General features: G+C 34.3%; 1 protein-coding gene across 1 annotated transcript in view; it reads right to left on the reverse strand.

Moving 5' to 3' along the window:
* Positions 1 to 20,799, reverse strand: part of LOC114338112 (PAS domain-containing protein cky-1) — a 109,763-nt gene extending 88,964 nt beyond the window's left edge. Inside the window, exons 1-3 of the mRNA XM_050662949.1 lie at positions 20,681 to 20,799; positions 20,172 to 20,316; positions 10,627 to 10,815 (exon numbers count right to left, since the gene is read on the reverse strand). Of these exons, the coding sequence (XP_050518906.1) occupies positions 10,627 to 10,815; positions 20,172 to 20,316; positions 20,681 to 20,799 (453 nt within the window). The remainder of the gene's footprint in view (positions 1 to 10,626; positions 10,816 to 20,171; positions 20,317 to 20,680) is intronic.
* Between the last annotated feature and the right edge of the window lie 419 nt (positions 20,800 to 21,218).

A 21,218-nucleotide genomic window follows, 5' to 3' on the forward strand; every position in this document is an offset into this window, starting at 1 on the left:
GCGGCTATCAATTTAAATCACTTTAACGATTGATGTTGAAATGTAAAGTATTTCACAAGAGTTTATATGCCAGAAACGTTTATTGTGTATAAATAAATACCATATTATAATTATTTACAAATAACTATAGGTAGTAAATAAAATAATATGTTATGTTTAAAAAAGAGATTAAAATTTTTTGAACATACACTGCCCAAGGACTAGATTTTTGTGGCTACATAAGATTTATTCCAGAAAAACCCCTTTGACGAAAAAGGAGAAGTGTTAAAAACCTAAAATATCCTAGCTGTAGTCGAAATAATGCAAAGAAAGATAGATGGCAGAAGAAGCATCGGAAGAAGACGAATTTCATGGCTGAATGACCTGAGAGAATGGTTTGGATGCAGCTCAAAACAACTATTTAGAGCTACCGTCTCAAAAATTAAAATAGCTATGATGATTGCCAACCTACGTAGCGGAGATGGCACCTGAAGAAGAAGAAGAAGTCGAAATATCCCGAAATGTCTCGTAAAGTTTAAAATGTCAGAAAATGTACATTAACAGAAAGTTGAAAGTTCAAGTAGTAGTAATTAAGTGGTTGAATAGTCCTGTAATTTCGCCAAGAGGAAAAGAAGAAGCGTAGGCAAGAAGATAGCGAGGTGAAGGATAAGCCTAGAAAATAAGAGGAAGAGAAAAAGGAGAAGCGTAGACAAGAAGATGGTGAGAAAGAAGAAGGCGTATACAAGAAGAGGAAGAGAAAGAGGAGAGGCGTAGGAGAATAGAAGTAGAAATCACAAATAGTTTATTTCAGTCACGAAAATTTTAAGTTGGAAGTCACTTCCTACTATTACTATTACTCGTAGAATAGACAAATTAGAAGAGCAACATACCGATATAAGAACCGATTTAGAAAATAACATAGCATATCATCCAGACTCATCTTGTTCCATAGTTGAAACAGGCACACATTGCTTTTAAAACCATCCACATTTGATGGTCAAACAGCTTGGGAAACTTATCGTTATCACAGCTTTCTTGATAGTGTCGCTTCGGGGACAGGCAACAACTGTCTTCCAATTTCTTCTTTAGGATATACCCAGTTATACTCCTCTCCTTCTAGTTTTAGAGACAAGATGTGGACATCAGAATCTAAAGCAGGTTTTCCAAAGTCAACTGAAAGTTCGAAATCAAAAACATAACGAAAACCTTCAAGAATTTGAAGCCGGTATTAAAAGATTATTGCATTGGGCGCCCCTTAAGCACATAAAGACTTTCTGGAACAAATTGGTATACAGGAGTTCATAGATGGACTAAGTATGTTGGACAACATTAAATTTGGTCAATTTTTTCGAAAAAAACAAGGAAGTCACTTCCGCATATTACCAAAAACCTATTTTATCCCAAATGTTAAGCATAATCTTCAACAAAAATCTAAAAATAAAAACAGGAGATGTTTTAATTGCGAAAGAATTGGACATTTGCAAAATAATTGCAGAAGCCTAGTTGCAGGCAAATAAAGAAGAACAAAATAATGAGGTACGAAGGTTGACTAGATCATCATCCAGCAGTCCTTCTCAAGAAATCGATTTCTCACGAGTGTCATCAACGATAACGAGATGTCAATTTTGCAAGAAGAACGTAAAGTAACTCGAAATATTTTAAAAACTGCATAGTCCGATCTGGAACACAAATGCGAGAAATTGGTGAAGGAGAAGAATGTGTTAAATAAACAATAATTACAAATTTTAATTTTTACAATGGGAAATAAGCCACAATGTTATTAAAAATGATTTTTATTAACGTTTCGACGCCCAAATCGGGTGCCGTTGTCAAAATACAAAATACTACGAATAAATAAAATAATAAATAAAAATCATTTTTAATAACATTGTGGCTTATTTCCCATTGTAAAAATTAAAATTGTAAAAATGCCACAAGAAAATAGCTTCAGAACAACAATAAATACAAAAATTCCAAGATGCTTGGAACGCATTACACGTTCAAAGCCAGTGTCATCCTGAAGAAAAAGATAGTGTAACTCAAGAAGTAAGTCTCCAGATAACCACAGTTATACATGAAGAAGATGATGGAAGGAGGATGAAGAAGGACGAGGGCACCAACGCAGAGTTTTATGAAGAACTAGAAGGAACGTATAATAATGTACAGAACTTTGACATAAAAGGTGTAATATGTGATTTTAATGCAAAAATGTTTAAAAAACATTTTTAAATCGGCTATTAGTAATTTTAGCAGGCACGAAATATCCAATGACAATAAATTAACTATAACTCGATTGAATATTGTTTTAAAGAACAAATTGTCCAATCAAGATGCTGTCTCGCAAATTTAATTCTTGCTAATAATTTACTAATAATTTTTAACCTAACGGGTTCTCAAGATCATAAATTTACTCGAAATAATGTAAAAATTACACAGTCCAATCTGGAATACAAATTTGAAAAATTGGTGAAGGAGAGGAACGTGTTACATGAACAATTACAAGAATTCCAAGATGCTTTGAACGAATTAAAATTTCAAAGCAAGTGTCAGCTTAAAGAAAAAGAGAGTGTAACTGAAAAAGTAAGCCTCCACATGACCGTAGTTAAACAGGTAGGAGATAATGGAGTGTGGCCTTGGCAGGACATTATCAAATAACCATACTGGAACTATAAAGTGAATCTTTCTAATGGTCTGTTATATCAGCGGTTTAATTGGTGCTGCCAAAATCACACATCAAAAGTATGTTGCAAGAACTGGATACCAGTCTTTCTGGAGGACTTTTGGAGTCAAAAGAACACTTGGCAGAGTTCAAGACGGATTTTACTGGATCAATGGTCGCCGACATATAGAAGTTTGTTGTAAAAAATGCGATTTTTCTAATGGTAGTAAAGGTCTTAGAACAAGAAGTCATGGTAAAATAGCAGAATATCTTTCCGGATATTCTCGGTCTACTTCCGGCGACAGAGACTGGAAATAAGTAGGTACTTAATGGTCGCAATGGATATTTTTCAAAATGGTCTGCACCCCTTCTTAATCAATAAGCGACTACAGGAGCAGAAGCATTCGTAATACATATCGTATCAAGACATGGAGTCCCTTTAGAATTATATTCTGATCAAAGACGAAATTTTGAATCAGAATAATGGCAAGAATTCTGCTCTCCATCCGCAATCAGACGGAATGGTCCAAAAGACATAAGAGAACTGCTTTCAATGTTCGTCGCAGATAATCAAAAAGATTAGTCTTTATAACAGCAATGCAGACTTTGTTGGCCTGCACTGATGAAATGATTGATGAAGACCCTAAAGCTAAGAGAATCATTAACATTTACACATATAGCCTATCGGCTATTGTAGCTGTAAAGAACCCACTCACCAAATCAAAACTGGTGAGAAATTGCAAAGATCTCCTCAAGAACCTGACAAAAGACAATAAAGTGTCTTTAATATTAGTACCGCGTCATGAAGGGGTGCATGGAAACAAACAAGCAGATATGTTGGCGAAATAAGGCTCAAGAGAAGCTCGGAAGTGATGCTACAGAACTTTTCTGTAGCATCACAAAAATTGCTACGAAAAACGAAATTCACAAATAGCTAATAAAGAATCATCAAAATAAATGGATGGATCAATGACACTCAAGGGCAAATCCAGACTAAAAAAATAATCAAGAATATTGATAAAAAACTCTCAAATAGTTTGATAAGCCCCGGCGCATATTGAACCTAATCGAGTCACAACCTGCGCCGAAGGGACGGGTGACCTGTGCAGTTATTTTTCTAGCGTGCCGCATATTGAACACAAGCTAACCCGACCGTCGGCTGTCACCGTAACGAATAGAGACGGGCAAAATAAGTGCAGACGTGTAATAGGGATGGCGGTTTTTGACAAAACACCGGTTTTCGGTTATACCGGTTTTTTTGCTTGACGGTTTAACCTGGCGGTAATAACCGGCCAAAAAAACCGGTTTTTGGAAAAACCGGTTTTCGGTTTTTTAATCCAATAGGTTACAAAGTTACATTTACAATACACTTTAGTTTGCGATACTCCATTCGACTCGATATCAATATGATCAAAATTAGTATTTACTATCGAAAGAACATGTATTACTTTTAACACGTTTGTATATTTGTAGAATAGGTACATTTTAATTCATTTAATACTTATTGTATGAGTGTATCGTTTTGAAAACGTAGCGAAATTATTGGAAATTCGTATTCGTAATCAGTAATTCGATATTCATAGTCAGAGCATTATTTTTGGTAATCAGAAAAAGTCATTCACCCACTTTCAATTACCAAAGTCAAGAGTTAAGTGTGAAAAATAGATGATGTTTGCGTCTAATTCAACCAGATCACTTCTTATGTAAATATTATGATTACAAATACCTTTTCAAGGAAATATTTAATAAAACTTAATAATTGTTTCTGGCTGATGTGAGATTACACTTTCAGTTTGCTTCTGTATTTTATAAAATAAAATTAAATTTGAATTATGGTTTTGTTTGGAATAATTACTTGAGAATAATAATTATGATTGGGACCCAAAATAATACCTAACCTAATCCTAATCAGCGTAAAAACCTAATAACCGGTTTTTACTTTAAAAAGAAAAAACCGGTTATAACCGGGACAAAAAACAACCGGTAAAACCGGTTATTGCGAAGTAAAAAAACCGGTTTTAGGTTTAAACCGGTAGGTTTTTCCCATCCCTAACGTGTAATGGTTACTATTGATACCGGTTCTCAGTGGTACTAAGTACAAATACTGATTACAAAATACTGATGTATCTGATCCTAGTACTGAATTGAGTAGGCAACTAAAAAACGGTAGTTCCGTACATGTAACTAGTAACGTTTTAAAAATATCTTACACGTCCCTATAGTAGTCGTATCGGTATGACTTTCGAAAACATCGAATTTGATCATAAGCGGGTGCATAAAAGGATATCTTACACTGAGTATTCTATTTCTACATACCTTTATAATAACAACAAGCATAAGTTAAACACTGCATTGATTGTGATTGCAAAAACGGTTCGCATGTTTTAAATAAGATTTTTGCTGATTATGTTTTTGGCTAAAATATTAAATAACACAAAAAATACAATTCACAACCATCATTTAATTTTTAACGATAAACAAAAGTCTAATAAATATATGATGACAAGTTTAAAATTGATCGACTTTGTCGATAACAGTGTCATTAATAGATATTTTTTACCATGAATCATTTTCCAATGATTGTGTGGATTTAGAAATACATACTAAACAATTTTTTGATCTGTATAAAGGAGATTATAATTATGAGACATTATGGTACTCCTTATTTTTCAAATAATATGCTCTTGTGAACGCATAACTTTGATTTATTGGCTAAAGCCACACTAACTAGATACTTCACAAGAAATTAAAAATAATTAACATGTAAAAAATTCACTGTTTTAATCAGATATATTATATTCCCTACTTTTGCAATAAAATATTACAACGAATAAACGAAAACTTGTAGAGTAGTGCTGATTGATACAACAGAGTAATAAAATGTTATTCATTCAAGATAGTGTAAAATATATCGCCGCTTATTCATTTCAGATATTTCCATCTCGCAAACAAAAACACGTAAAAATATACATCTGGCGGTGAGTCACCCGTCCCAAGGCCCAGAAACCTGTACGTTGACGACAGGCCTTCCCAAGCTCGACCTGCGAACGCATGAACTGCTAGTAGGATGCGCAGAACGGTCTACGCAGTCCGCCGACGCAGGTTGTGTCTGGCTTAGGATCAATTTGCGCCGGGGCTAAACCTCAATAAACGAGAGATCAAAACGGTCACTGAAATGGTGACTGGGCATTGCTGTTTAAGAATCCATATATACAAAATAGGTAAGGTTGCAAATAGGTGCAGAAAGTGCGAAATGGAAGAAAAGACTGCCATACACATACTATGCCATTGTAGTGTGCTAAGGGATTTAAGGCAGAAATTCACTGGTCAACTGAGGTTTGAACCAGAAGAGATCCTAAAACTATCAATAAGAAAACTGTTGGCCTTCATTTAGGCCACATAACTTATTGGAGTTTAAGGAAAAAACTCGGTATGGTACAAAGGTCTTATGACCAAGTGCCAGAGACTAACGAGTCTCGCCTGAGTTAAGAAGAAGAAGAAGAACCCTTTAGTCTCCAAACTATTACCTGGATAGCCAACTTCGGGTGGATTATAAAATTTTTCATGTTAACAAAACCGGTCCTGGTGATTTCAAGGCAACTCGTAATCTCTATGACTGGTCCAGCTGAGTGTTTCTCGTACTCTCTGAAAGTTTTGGATGTAAGTACCGTCAATAACTATTTTCGCCCTTTTTTCGTGAATATTGGGACACCCTTTACACCGTACTACCAACCGGTCATTATTTATACATGTATCTTGTCATTACCTATTGCTCCACCACTGGTTAGAACTACGACAGATACCGTCAGAGTATATGGTAACTATTTCGAGGTGTGGGTGGAAACACTACTGTGTACTAGGTGGGCCAAAGTTACTGCATAGTGAAAGGCAGATCCGGATCAGCCGTTTAGCATACAAGGTCCATCGCTCGTTTAATAAACCGCGTACAAATACAAGCGAAAGTTTTATTAGGTACTAGTAATCTTGTATTGAAAATATGTTATCCTAAAGACAACCGGCACGAGGCGGTAGTACTGCTGTGAATTAAATTGATTATATTGTGTAATCTTGTACTAGTGCCTTAATAAAACACTCCCAAATTGTTATGTTCGGTAATGAGAAGAATTGTTTCCTCGAAGCTATTCACCGTTATCGATGACACTCTGTTATTCTCTGATATACACTTCTCCAAGAAATTAACGCACCGCCTTAAAAATGGGTCATTTTTGATGTCTCGAATTTCCTAAACCTGTTGTCCGATTTAAGTGATTTTTCACTTTATATGTTATAACCTATATATGTTATTCTTTATATGTTATTCTTTAACAAAATCGCTGTAATAATATTGTTGCTAGAGAGGTAAATTTTCATTGTATACCGGGTGTACCAATCAAACTTTGATGTTTTCTCAAAAGTTCATGTAACCCTGTGGAATATTCTAGAATTTATAAAATACTGAAATTAAAACCCAACTATAGGTTCATATTGTCTTATTATCCTGTTTTTTGATTCATTCGCTTATGTTGGATAATAAAAAAGTTAGGTACTTTAACAACTGACTCGTCAATACAGGGTGATTTTTAAACAAGTATGGTGTACTTTAAAGGGTGATTTTGCATGAAAAAATAATTATCGTTTCCTTTATAAACGTATGTTCGAAAATGCTTCATTTCCGAGATAGGGGTGTTTAAATTTTTCTTCCAAACTGACGATTTATTTATTGCTCTAAAACCGGTTATGCAAATATGCAGATATGCAAATGAAATTTGGTGGGGTTTAAGAGGTAGTTATTGCGAATTTTTGATATACAATTAGGAATTTAATATTCACCATTGGCGCGCATACGGGTAATATGACCCTTATGTGCGCCAATGGTGAATATAAAATTCTTAAGCATGTCAAAAAATGCAAAATAACTACCTCTTACAACCCACCAAATTTCATTTGCATATCTCAACCTGTTTTACAGCAATAAATAAATCGTCAGTTTGTAGGAAAAATTTCAATACCCCGTATCTCGGAAACGAAGCTTTTGCGGATACTTATACGTTTATAAAGCAAACTGTCATTACTTTTTCATGCAGAATTAGCCTTCAAAGTTTGCCATACTTATTTAAAAACACCCTGTATTGATGGAAAACAAGGCAGTTGTTAAAGTATCTAACTTTTTTATTATCCAATATAAGCGAATGAAACAAAAAACGAATGTTAAGAAAACATGAAGCTGGGTTGGGTCTTAACTTGAGTATTTTATAAATGCTAGAATATTCCACAGGGTTAAGCGAACTTTGAGAAAAACTTTCAGTTTGATTGATACACCCGTTTACAAACAATTTACCTGTCTAGCAACAATATTATTACAGAGATATTGTTAAATAATAAGGCTATAACATATTAAAAAAAACACTTAATTCGAACTACAGATTTAGGAAATTCGAGACATCAAAAATTGCCCATTTTTAAGGTGGTTCGTTAATTTATAGAAGAAGGTATTTCATAAACCATTTATGTGTTGATTTATTTCCTTTTGTATAAAATATCTTTTTTTTTTCACTATATTATGAAGCAATGATTTCTTGTGATCATAAATAAAGTGCTCGTCAAAAGTTAGGGATATAGAAAATTATGCTGATTTTCATAGTTGATTTTGTCTCTAACAGACGGATTCCGCTATTTTTTTATTATTTTAGATTTTTCTTTAGTATTTAAACAGTTTTGCAAAGGTTTACTCAAACTTATTTTTTGTAGTTATACCGGGTGGAAGAAAAGAAATGTGTTTCTTATGTTAAGTTTGAGACACCCTGTAGGGAGAACGACGTACAAATGTGAGTATACATCAGAATAGTATTGTAGCCTTATGTTTTGTGAATATGTTGTTGTTTGAATGTCCCTGATATATATAGAAACAAAAAAATAGACGGTTTTGTAATTTTACATGTGTTTCAACGGAAACAAAAGTTTGAGACACCTTGTAGGGAGGAAAAGACACAAAGGTGAGTATAGTTCGATATTATGTTTGTAGTCTCATATTTTCTGAATATATATTTTTTTAATTTCTCTGATATCTTTAATAACAAATAAACTAGACGGTATTACTCTTTAATATGTGTTTCTATGTTTAACATGTGTTACGCATGTCGTCAGTTAAAACATAATATATTAAAGAGTAATACCGTCTAGTTTCTTCGTTATTAAAGATATCAGAAAAATTAAAAAAAAATAAAATATTCACAAAATATGAGACTACAATATAACATCGAGGTATACTGTATACTCGCCTTTGAGCCTTTTCCTCCCTACAAGGTGTCTCAAACTTTTGTTTCGGTTAAAACGCATGTTAAATTACAAAACCGTCTGTTTTTTGCTTCTAAAGATATCAGGAACATTCAGAAAACAAAATGTTCACAAAACATAAGACTACAATACGAATTCGATGTATACTAAATTTTTGTAACTCGTCCTCTCTACAGGGTGTCACAAACATGACATAAGAAAAACATTTCTTTTCTTCCAGCCGGTATAAGTACAAAAAAAGTTTGAATAAACCTTTGCATAACTTTGTAAATACTAAAGAAAAACCTAAAATACTAAAAAAAAACATTAGCGGAATCCGTTCATCTGTTCACGAAAAAATCAACTATGAAAATTGAGCATAATTTTCTATATCCCTAACTTTTGACGAGCAGTTTATATTATGATGTTTTCACCATCTTATTATTTTTAATTTCCTTCAATGCTGTCTTTACTTAAGCGTATCAGAATCAAAACCTCTAAATTTTTCGTTTTTCCTTTTTTAGACAGTTTCAAAGTTCAAGTATCTATTAATCTACAGTCATAAGTTTTCGGCTTAAATCCGCCATTTTATGACATTTATTGATGCCACTTTGATTAATAAATGCCGAATACTTTTTGAGAAATTTACATTTTTAATATTTAAAAAAAAAAATTATAAAATGGATCTAGCAGGTTTCGATTCTATAGGTCTCACTTCAGATTTACTACTAGAATCTAAAAGTTCGCTCCAAGAGACGAATTTAAATCCAAATGAAAATATTGAATAAAAAGACCAGAAATAACCCAGATCATCTGGTTTTTTGCAGACGATCTGTTTTTTGCAATTGTTTAAACAAATTATGAACCAACTTCAATTTCTTCTTAGCCTTTTATCGTCCATTCTTGGACATACGCCTCTCCCAACTTTTTCCATCGATCTCTGTCGTGAGCAACATACTTACAATTTGTTCTGGCTATTCATTCTAAGTCATCTAATACCTATCTCTTCTGTAGCCTTCCTCTTGGTCGTTTCTTTTCGTAAAGTTTCCAATATTGTAATGTGGCGTTCCGACGTAGATATTTTTGTCTAGCAGTGTGGCCTGCGAAGCTCTATTGGAGTTTGGCAATTTTTGTTGTGATATCCTCGACTTTTATTTTTGATCTTATCCAGTCGTTCCTCTTTTTAACTGCCAGTCGTATACATAACATTGCTCTTTCCACTGCCCTTTGTATTGTGACTAGTTTATTCATATTTGCCTTGGTTAGGGTCCAGGTTTGACATCCATATGTCATGGTAGGAAGGATACACTGGTTGAACAATTTGCTCCTCAAGCATTGGGGTATTTTGTGGTTCTTAAGTATCCAGCTAAGTTTTCCAAATCCTGCCCATGTCAGTCTTGCGCTTCCAGTGATTTCCGCACTTTGGTTCTCTTTGTCAATTTTCAGAATTTGCTTTATATAGATAATATATTCACGGACTTGTTCTATCTCACTGCAATTTATAGTTGTACTTCTGGAGTCGTCTGTGTTTCGTAAACTTGTTTTGTACAATTCAGTTTTGCAGATTTAAAATGAACTGTTCAAAAAATGAACAGCAAGACAGTTAATAGTGGATTTAAAATATGATTATTATAATTTGTTCCCAAAAAGTATTTCACAAGCTCATATGCTACAGTAAAAGTGCCATAGAACAGAATTAATGTAATGATCCTTACCTTTTGGTCCCCAAACCTCATTTGTCGCCTAGCATTCCTAGAAACATTCATCCTACATAAAAACAGCCGAATTTCATCACTTGGATTGGACCCCGTATTTACTGGCCGTCCCAATTCGCATTGGATCGCTTGGTGATCTTGCTTATCTATTATATCATATACGCTATCTCCATGGATTAAAAGGTCCTCCTATAACAAATTAATTCCAGTAAGTATTTAATTTATTTCGTTAAGCACAACAAGTTCCTGGTCAATTAAAATTTAAGTTTTTTGTTAATATTTTCTTTGAGTTTCGCCTCTGGTAGTAACTAGGTGGATTGAGCAGCTCAGTAACTATCAGTGCTGGTTCCAAGTCCGGATAAAGAAGGAGGGTTTGCGTCAGGAAGGGCATCCGACAGCTAAAGGAGGAGGACTCTCTATGACTGGTGGGAAGCCAACAAAAAAGTTGTGGTACGAGTGGGAGAGTTCTTTGTTAGTATTTTCTTCGAGTTCCGCCTCTGGTGGTAACTGGGTGGATTTAGCAGCTTAGTAACTATCAGTGTTGGTTCCAATTCCGGATAAAGACGGAGGGTTTGCGTCAGGAAGGGCATTCGACAGCTAAAGGAGGAGGACTCTCTATGACTGGTGGGAAACCAACACAAAAGTTGTGGTAGAGAAAATGTTAGGAAAAACATCCTGTAAAGGTGTAAAGGACCTCCTAGGGACAAATAAACTTGGAGATTGAACGATGAAGTGTAACAGAAGGTTAGGGAGAAAATAGGCTAGAAAGATGTATAAGAGTTCTAAATAAAAAAGGATACACACAAGGTATCAAATGGGGAAGCAAAGCGCGATTTAGGTACTACTAAGGAAAGATCACATGTAAAGCTGTATGAAGAGCTGGAAACACCCAAAGAGATGAAAATGGATCAAGTTTGGATGGACCAAGGAACAAGTCATCAAAGGATTTGACTCACGTGCGTCAGGTTAACAGTGACGATGGAATAGTTTTAAGAAGCGATGTTGACATAAAGCAAAGATGAGTACTTCTGAAAGTTGCTAAATTAGGAATACCATAAGAGAGACAGAGGATGCGGGACCCTAAATGAGAATGTAGTACCGGAAATAACGAGAGATGAGGTTGCTGATGCTCTATATAAATTAGAATGAAGGCAGAATTAGAATGATGTAAGGCAGTAGGACCCCATAGAATACCTAGGTTTGGAAGGCTTTAAAAGAGGAAGGGGTTTATGTACATATTGTGACAAATGGATTTAGTCTGAAAAAGGTAGTTTTTACGGCTTATAATATTCCATATAATGCGGAAGCGTAAATACTGCAATTTCTGGGGAGTCAAAACAAGTTCACTGTAGTTCAAGTTAGTCTGACAGCAAAGCTAATACCTTCTGGATTTTCGGATGTGTCTGCAAAGGGTCATTTCTTATATTTTAAATTCTAGTCAACAAGCTGCTGGCTTTCGTTGCACTAGATTGTCGAAACCACATATCAAGTTATTTCATAATTAACAGATTTTCTTTATCAACTGTTTCTAAAATGAAATGCAATAAAGATAAACTCCTTTCTATGCACTGATCATATAGTTTTAATTACATACGCAGTGCAGAATTTAAAAATGGAAATGAATCCCAATAAAACAAAACTCATGATAATAAATGAAGATAAAAAAAGAAAATAATTGGATAGATCGAATGGAGCAGAGACTAACGAAGAAGGTATGTGAAGCCAAAATGAGAAACAAATGAAAAAAGGAAGGCCGAGAAAGACATGGATGGAACCGATCCAGTATATAGGTGACAGAAGAGACATGAATATAACAGATATGAATAATCTGGAGACCGATAAAAACGCATGAAAGAAATGAATAAGAAGAGGAACCCGACATTCAACGCCCTGGAGAGCACTATGGATTATGAGAAAGAAGAAGAGGAATCTATCTATAATTACCAGAACGTTTTCAATTCCTTCAATAAAATTTTATTAGGTTCTACTGGATTTTACTATTCTTCTACTAGGTTTTACAGTAATAATAAGAACAATATTAGAGCAGATATACCTCCTTGCAGCACTCCACACTTATCAGTATATCTTTGAATATTTGTTTCATCTGAACATTTCTTAAAAATATAAAATTACAGTAAGCATGTTAATACAGACGATCGGCAAATTTCGTACTTACACTTTTTTCTTTTGAATAGTCCCATCTGTTTTTACATCATGTCATTGCTGTTATTTGCGCTTAAAAAAATTACAGTTCATTGTCTAAAAGCCAACAAACAAACGACTATATCAACAGAACAATTTCTATAACCTTTTGTCGGCAAACAATGATACCAGGCAACAATAATTAACTTATTGATATGTTCATATTTGGGCCAGAATTTTTTTGTTATCCAAATATGACTCACCGTTGTAAAGGCTTACTTGTGTTTGATCGTGACCCTAATCATTAAAATAAAAAATTTTTAATGATTGGTTTTATTTTTCTGTCAAGATCTCAGTGGTGGAGAGAGTATTAATTTATAGGAACAACGCAGGTAAATTAGGAATAAAAACTATGTTAGAGAAATATCAAAAGAATCAAGACCAAGGCAGGAGTCTAAAAGAGAAAAATACAAATTCCTACAGCCCATATTTGACTCAATAGACGAAGCAAAAAAGCACTAAAAAGCCCAAAACCTAGGAATTTTGTTCAGTAAGATGAATCGTCATGGAACTTTTTGCATTCGATTAGAGAGAGTGTCAGACAACTTTGTGAACTAAATTCATCTAGGGCAAAAATTTTTGTGCATAAGAAAATGCATTTTAAAAGTGCATCTCGAAGAGGTGAAAATGAAAAATTTAGAACTCGAGAAATATTGATGGAAATGAGTTGAATTTTTATAATCGGGGGTTTTGGGGATCGCTGAGCACGAATTTCATATCGACGATGGTCTTCTAGGTACCTGGTGCCCACGGTGGAACTCGTCGCCTAGAGTTTTATGATATGATCAACCAAAAAAGAAGATGTATATGGTGATTTTCCTATTGACTTTCTTGGGTGTGAATCTGTCTTTTTATTTTACTGCTCCTGGTTTAAAAACAAAGCATAGTATATATGTGAATACCTCCAAGCTACACTTTTATGTAGTTGTGTTCTTTTAAAAATTTTTAATTAATTATAAAAAAAAAACATCTAAAAAGTGATACCGTATTTAAAGCAAAGTAAGTTTTTAATGTTGGTGTTTTGAAAAAGTCATATATTTTATATCTACTTATTAGTTTTGTTAATTACAGAATAAATAATAATATTATAATATCAAGCCGTTTAAGATTGGTATTAAAGGAATTTTCATTATCTACAGTCTATAGCTGCGCTGTTTTATAATTTTGGTTTTCGAAATTGCGGAAGAGAGAAATTTGTGTAATTTCGAGTAAGTAAATATATTTTTTTATTTTATTTTACTTTTTTATTAATTTTTTCATTATATTAGACAAATAAATTGATTATGAATACGTGCACTAACATTTAATTTAACACGTATTTTTTATATTATTGTATACTTACCTTGAAGACCATCGCCAACATGAAATTGGTGCCCAGCGACCCCTAAAACCTTCATAGTAATGGCTATTGACTGATTTTGTATGATTATACCATAAAACTCCAGGCGACGAGTTCCACCCTGGGCACCAGGTACCTTGGAGACCATCACTGTCATGAAATTCATGTTCAGCGACCCCCAAAACTCCCCGAGTAATGGTTTTAAATGATTTGGAATAATTATAACACAATACTCAAGACGACGAGCTCCACCTTGGGCACCAGGTATCTTGGACACCATCGACCACATGAAACTCTTTTTCAGCGACCCCCAAAACCCTCAGAGTAATGGTTATTAACTGATTTTGAATAATGATAACATAAAACTCCAGGCGACGAGTTCCACCCTGGGCACCAGGTATCTTGGAGACCATCACCGTCATAAAATTCATGTTCAGCGACCCCCAAAACTCCCCAAGTAATGGTTTTAAATGATTTGTAATAATTATAACATAAAACTTCAGACGAGTTCCACTTTGGGCACCAGGTACCTTGGAGACCATCGAACACATGAAATTATTGTTCAGCGACCCCCAAAATCCTCAGAGTAATGGTTTTTGACTGATTTTGAATGATTATAACATAAAACTCCAGGCGACGAGTTCCACCCTGGGCACCAGGTACACAGGAGACCATCGCCGTCATGAAATTCGTGCTCAGCGACCCCCAAACCCCACGGGTAATGGTTTTAAATGATTTGGAATAATTATAAGATAATACTCCAGACGACGAGCTCCACCCTGGGCAGCAGGTATCTTGGAGACCATCGACCACATGAAACTCTTGTTCAGCGACCCCCAAAACCCTCAGAGTAATGGTTATTAACTGATTTTGAATGATTATAACATAAAACTCAAGGCGACGAGTTCCACCGTGGGCACCAGGTACCTTGGAGACCATCGCCGATATGAAATTCGTGCTCAGCGATCCCCAAAACCCCCGATTATAACAATTTAACTCATTTCCATCAATATTTCTCGAGTTCTAAATTTTTCATTTTCAGCTCTTCGAGATGCACTTTTAAAATGCATTTTCTTATACACAAAAATCTTTTGCCCTAGATGAATTTAGTTCACAAAGTTGCCTGACACTCTCTTTAATCGAATGCAAAAAGTTGCATGACGATTCATCTTACTGCACAAAATTCCTAGGTTTAATGCTTCGTTTCTTCGTTTACAATTGTTTTACATATTTTCCTTCTGGTTAACGTGCTTTATTCAGTTCTCTTGTGGGTTAGGGCATTTAGCACAAAGCATTGTGTTCAGGATGATGTCAGGAAAAAAGTCTATTATAAACAAATTGGTGGAATTGCATAGTTGCATTTTAAAGTGCATAAAATGCAATGTCAAAAATAAAATGTCAAAATAAGTATCTTAAGGGTCAAATTTTGTTAAACAGGGGTTTTTGGGTAGCTAAAGACGAAGGCGTTCACTTCTAAGGCGCGTCATCTGAAGTTTCGAGGGTTTTCGGCTCTAAATTAATGCAAACAGATTAGTAGGGGTTTCTTGGGGTCGCTGAACAAGAATACGCCATCAGAACTGAGCCCCCGTATATCTGGTGCCCAAATTCCCTCTAAACTCTAGCAGAAGATAACATGCCTTAGCAGTGACCTTGGACACCAGGTAGCCTGGGGTTCGGTTCTGATGGCGTATTCGTATTCAGCGACACCAAAAACCCCCTAGTAATCTTAAGCTACGTTCAAAGAACACGTTTCTCTCTCTGACTTTTTGAGGTAAGGAAGTGGGCTGTTTAGAGCGGGAAGAACAAATTGCACGAGAAGTTTCTATGCACTTACACGCATTAATGAGATCAGCAACAGTGGGGGTTTGGACCATAGCAAGACCCATAACAAAATCAGGAAGAAGGCCTAACCTAATTTTTTCTACTCGCTCCGCTTCTGAAACACTCTTTCCAAAACGGTTGAAAAGTGCCTCACAATCGGCTATAAAAGAGAAAAAAGGCTCATGAGGACCTTGCGTTTTAGAATGAATTTATTCCCATAAGACTCTATTGTAGTTGTCTGGTAGATATGTAGGTTTGTTTCAATGCCGAAACTAACTCATTCCAAGAAGTAAATGACTTTGCAAATAGTGGTTATGCCACCAAGTGAACGCGGAGCCTTCGAAAAGATCTCCGGCGGAGAGAAAAAGATCAGAATCTTTACATCCTCTAGAATGTTGTAAGATGTTAAGTTAAAATACACACACAAGAGAGAAAAAATAAATGAGATAATAAAAAACTTAAAAAATACAAGCAAAGTGACATGAAATATTTTACATATTTTGTATTCGTAGTACCTTTAAAAAACTGAAACAGGTTACATATCAGTCATGTTATTTATTATATTCACAACATCGATTACCATATTTTGCACCACAATAGACACTTGTCACACTAAATTATTGTTGCTCGATTACAATAGTACTACATTTACAAACGTCTTAATTAGGTTGAATGAAGGTTGAAATATGTATCATTTCGGTTGAAATAAACGTACGAAAGTAGGTGGATACTCGACATATTAATAAGATCAAAAACGCAGCGTCACTCATGTTGATGACATAGAATCTGTCGGTTTAGAGTCATAAAGTTACAGATTTAAATGCGGAACGTTGTATGTCAGTCGGACCATAAGGTTCCCCACCGACAAGACATTTTATCTAGAGGGTGATCACAGTTCACAGTTCATTTTCAATTTTAGAAATGGTGAACTTGAAAAATATAAATTTCTAACGTTACTATTAATTTAAATAATGTCATAGCAATTTTTGTATATGTATAATATGTTGGAATCTACAGAGTATAAACAATAAATACCAATAAACTTTTACGGAACTAAAACAATGGACAATGGATATAGCGGTACTTACTGAAATAAAGAAAATGGTCAAGAAAATGCAATAATAGAGGAATATGTTTATAACCATAGCGGAGTAAACAAAAAAATAAGCAATAATGGAAGTGTCTGTAGCATTAAGAGAAATATATAATAAATATGTCAAGATTTTTGTTCTTCTTTTTATGCAATCCAACAATGGATGTTCGCGATCACCTTTGACCATTTTTCTTTATCTCTTGCAGTGTGTATTTGATCTCCTATCTTTCTTAACCCTGTACAATGGTTGACATTACGGAGCCGTGACATTTTCTTCCTGTCCACTCCTCTCCCTTATTCGATCCTTCCTTCAATTAAGGTTTGCAGACATTGGTATCTTTCGTTTCTATTTACGTGCCCCAGGTATGCCGTTTTTCTCTGTTTAATTGTGCATAGCAATTGTCGTTCTGTACCAATTCTTCTCAGGATGTCTTCATTTGTTATTCGTGCGGTCCAGGGAACTTTAAGGATTCGTCGATAAATACACATCTCAAATGCCTCTAGCTAATTCATTGTGTTTATTTTTAGTCTATCCTTCCATGCCATATACGAGTACCGACCATATTATAGCATTTCGTGAATCTTAGTCTTAGGTTCAGATCAAAGTCAGAGCTCGTAAAGACGTTTCTGAATTTTATGAATGCGCTGCTGGCCCTTTCTATTCGACATTTAATTTCCATATCTGACATTCAGTGATCCAGTCTTCACATAGCCAGGTTACCAGGTACTTAAATTTTCTTACGCGCTCTACATCTTGATTTTTTATGCTAGACTTGCATTTTGATATTGACGTAATTGACGGCTGATTATAAGGAACTTCGTCTTTTTTATGTTGAAGCTTAGTCCCATGTTCTTACTATGTTTTTCAATTTTATTAAGAAGGTTTTGGAGGTCTTCTTTCTATATTGTCCACTATTAAGACCGAGTCATCCGCATATCGTATATTATTAACCCAGATACCATTTATTTTGATGCTGCTTTCGCCTTCCTCATGAGCTTCCTGGAAGACACTGTCTGAATATAAATTGAACAGTAGTGGGGAGAGAATGCATCCCTGTCTTACACCTCTGAGAATTTTTTGAGCTTGCGTTGTTTCGCTATCCACCTTGACGATAGCTGTTTGATTCCAGTAAAGAGCTTCTATGCAACGAATGTCTTTTTGATCTATGTCGAGTTGTTTTAGTATATGTACGAGTTTATTCTGTTGTACTCTATCGAACACTTCTTCATAGTCTATAAAACACATCACTACATCTTTCCTTTGATAACGGCAGTTCAGGGCTAGCACCAGGGTTGGAACTAGTGCTTCTCTCTTATACAGGTCTTTTCTAAATTCAAATTGTGAGCAATCAATAACTTTATCGCACTTAGTGGAGATTCCGTAGTGAAGAACTTTGAGGAATACTTTTAATTAAGAAATGGCTCATCAGACTTATCAGTCGGTGGTCTTTACACTTTGTTGCGTTGTTATTTTTTGGCAAAGGGATAAAGGTAGATACAAGCCATTGGACAGGGAATTTTCCTTTTTTATAAATTTGGTTGAAAAATCTCCAGCTCAGGCTTCTCGTCTGCAAAGAGATTTGATGTATTGTTCCCATATGAGTTTCGTCTCATATTATAAATAATTATTGGTGCAAAGTAATAAAAGTTGATTTTAAATCCATGGTCTACTTGGTGAAGTGTTTTTACCATTCACCATCCAGTTCTGATGCACAATTCATTGAAGATTTGGAAGAAATATGTGATGTTTCATGCTTCATTTACTACAAACTATCGTTGTGTGTTAGCTGGTGATTTTAATATAGACTTGTTAGCTAGTAATTTCTATGGGGAAAAAATAAAAAAAGATGTTTTCGGCTTATGGAATACAACAGTGTATTAGTTATCCTACTCGTATTACTGTCACTAGCAAAACTTTGGTAGATTATGTGCTTTCTAATCAAAATAATATAAGTGCTTGTGTTCACGACTGTCCAAAAATTACTGATCATTCCGTTATTTCAGTAAATATCTCTAATAATAATAGTTATAATATATCTGATGGTAACATATCCAAGTTTAGAAATTTATGTAATCAAAACTTGGATAAAATCAAAACTAGTCTTATCATGTGCCACTTTAATTTTGATTCTGTTGATGGAATTCAAAAACGATTGTTAATTTGAAATATGTCAGTGGCGTACTATCTTTTTCTTTAAAAAGTTCAGACCATTACCCCTATGCGCGCCAATGATAAATATAAAATTCTTACTTGTATGTCAAAAAATGCACAATAACTACCTCTTGAAACTCGCCAAATTGTATTACAATGTTGCCAGTAGTTTCGGCAAAATCCTAAAAAATGTGTAAAATTTTGTTTTCTTCAACTGTATCTTGAAAATGGATGGCATTACAAAAAATTTTTATTAAGCAAACCCCAATTATTTTTTTTTTTAGTTTTTCACCTATTCGAGTGACGGTGTTACCTTTTTTGAAAAACATCAACAAAAATTTTTTTCGGATAGAACTTTTTAAAGCTTACAACTTTTTTATTTAAAGTTTTTCGCTAGTTCTAGATGCGGCTAAGATAAAAAATAAAAACATAAAAAGCCTAATTAGGCTCTAGGTGGGTCACATGACCACCTAGGGGGCTAAAATTTCAGAAAGTGATTTTCACTATATATGCTAAACGGTGACCTATATGGAATTCGAATCGAGTTGGGGGCAGTTTTCATCATCTTACCCGGCTAGGGCCTTTTCAGCTTGCTATTAATAAACTTTTTTTGGTACGCGTGATCCAGGCCTATATTCGTTAACACCAAATATAAAATATAAGTTATTCTTAAATGCAATAGCTATTTTAAAATGAGTTATTTTTTTTAATAAAAAATAAAACGAAATCGGAAGTTTAATATTGTTTTTAATATAATTGTGTGTCCCCCTGTACGCAGATTTTCGGACAGTCATTCCTACAATGATTTACTGCCGACCAGGTGACTAATAGCAGACCCACAATACATTCCATTCACAAATTAGATGTAAGTTAATAAAATATGAGTTTGATAAATTAAGCTAACTCTCAAGCTTAAAAAGCTCAAAAAGTTCGCTCACCTGTAAAACACTCACCATGGAATGGCCCAGGTACTCCGCAGCATTATCCGATATGTACAATAACTTTCCATTTTGCGTCATCATCATTAGAAAACCGCTTAAAGCCTGAAACAAAGATAAAGAATATAAGAAAAGGAAATTATTTCTAGGGTGTTATACAAAAAGTTGCTTTGAACCAATATCATTTACAGTGTGTAAAAGCCAAATGGAATAAATTTATTATTTCGTGAAAGAGTGATTTTGAAAATAAATCCCGAAACGGGTCGATTTTTATTTTTAAATTCATAATTTTTGGCTTCATCCATCTGGGTGTAATGACGTAATCGATGATTTTTTTAAATGAGAATAGGGGTCGTGTGCTAGGTCATTTGAAAGGTTTCTCTATTCAGTAATTATAAAGAGTAACATAATTATTTACACAGGGTGTCCTTTTTTTAATTATTTATTTAATTTATTTAGCCCATTATGGCTATATTACAGTTTTTGTATGTAAATAAAGATAACAATACATTATAAAGTCTGTATAGAATTTGACATTTTGCTCTATATTCAATTGGTAAACTCTTCCATTGGATCCAATTTCTTTTGTAATTTGTTCCTTGGAAATTCCATTTATTAACTGTGTCATCTTTAACTATTCTAAAAAAACTGCGATATACTTCTCTCAGGAGATCTTTGGAAAGATTTTCTGGCGCCTCTTGTGCTAGTTCTTTAGTTTAATTAAACTAATTGACACAAAAAGAAGAATGTATGTAATTTATTTAATTCAAAATACATTTGACTGCTATCAGAAAACAGAAAAAAATGTATATTTGTCAAATAAACATTGCTTTTTGCTTAAATCCAATGTTTAAGCTGCCACCAACCTGCCTCTTGGTAGTTTGTAAATTTAATTTAAGCGAAACACAATGATTATTTGTCAAATAACCATTTTTTCTGTTTTCTGACAGCAGTAAAATGTATTTTGAATTAAATAAATTACATACATACTGCATTTTGTGTCAATTAGTTTAAAAAAAAATTTGGGACGCCCTGAATAAATAATTA

The sequence above is a fragment of the Diabrotica virgifera genome, chromosome 10 (assembly GCF_917563875.1).
Source record: "Diabrotica virgifera virgifera chromosome 10, PGI_DIABVI_V3a".
NCBI lineage: Eukaryota > Metazoa > Arthropoda > Insecta > Coleoptera > Chrysomelidae > Diabrotica > Diabrotica virgifera.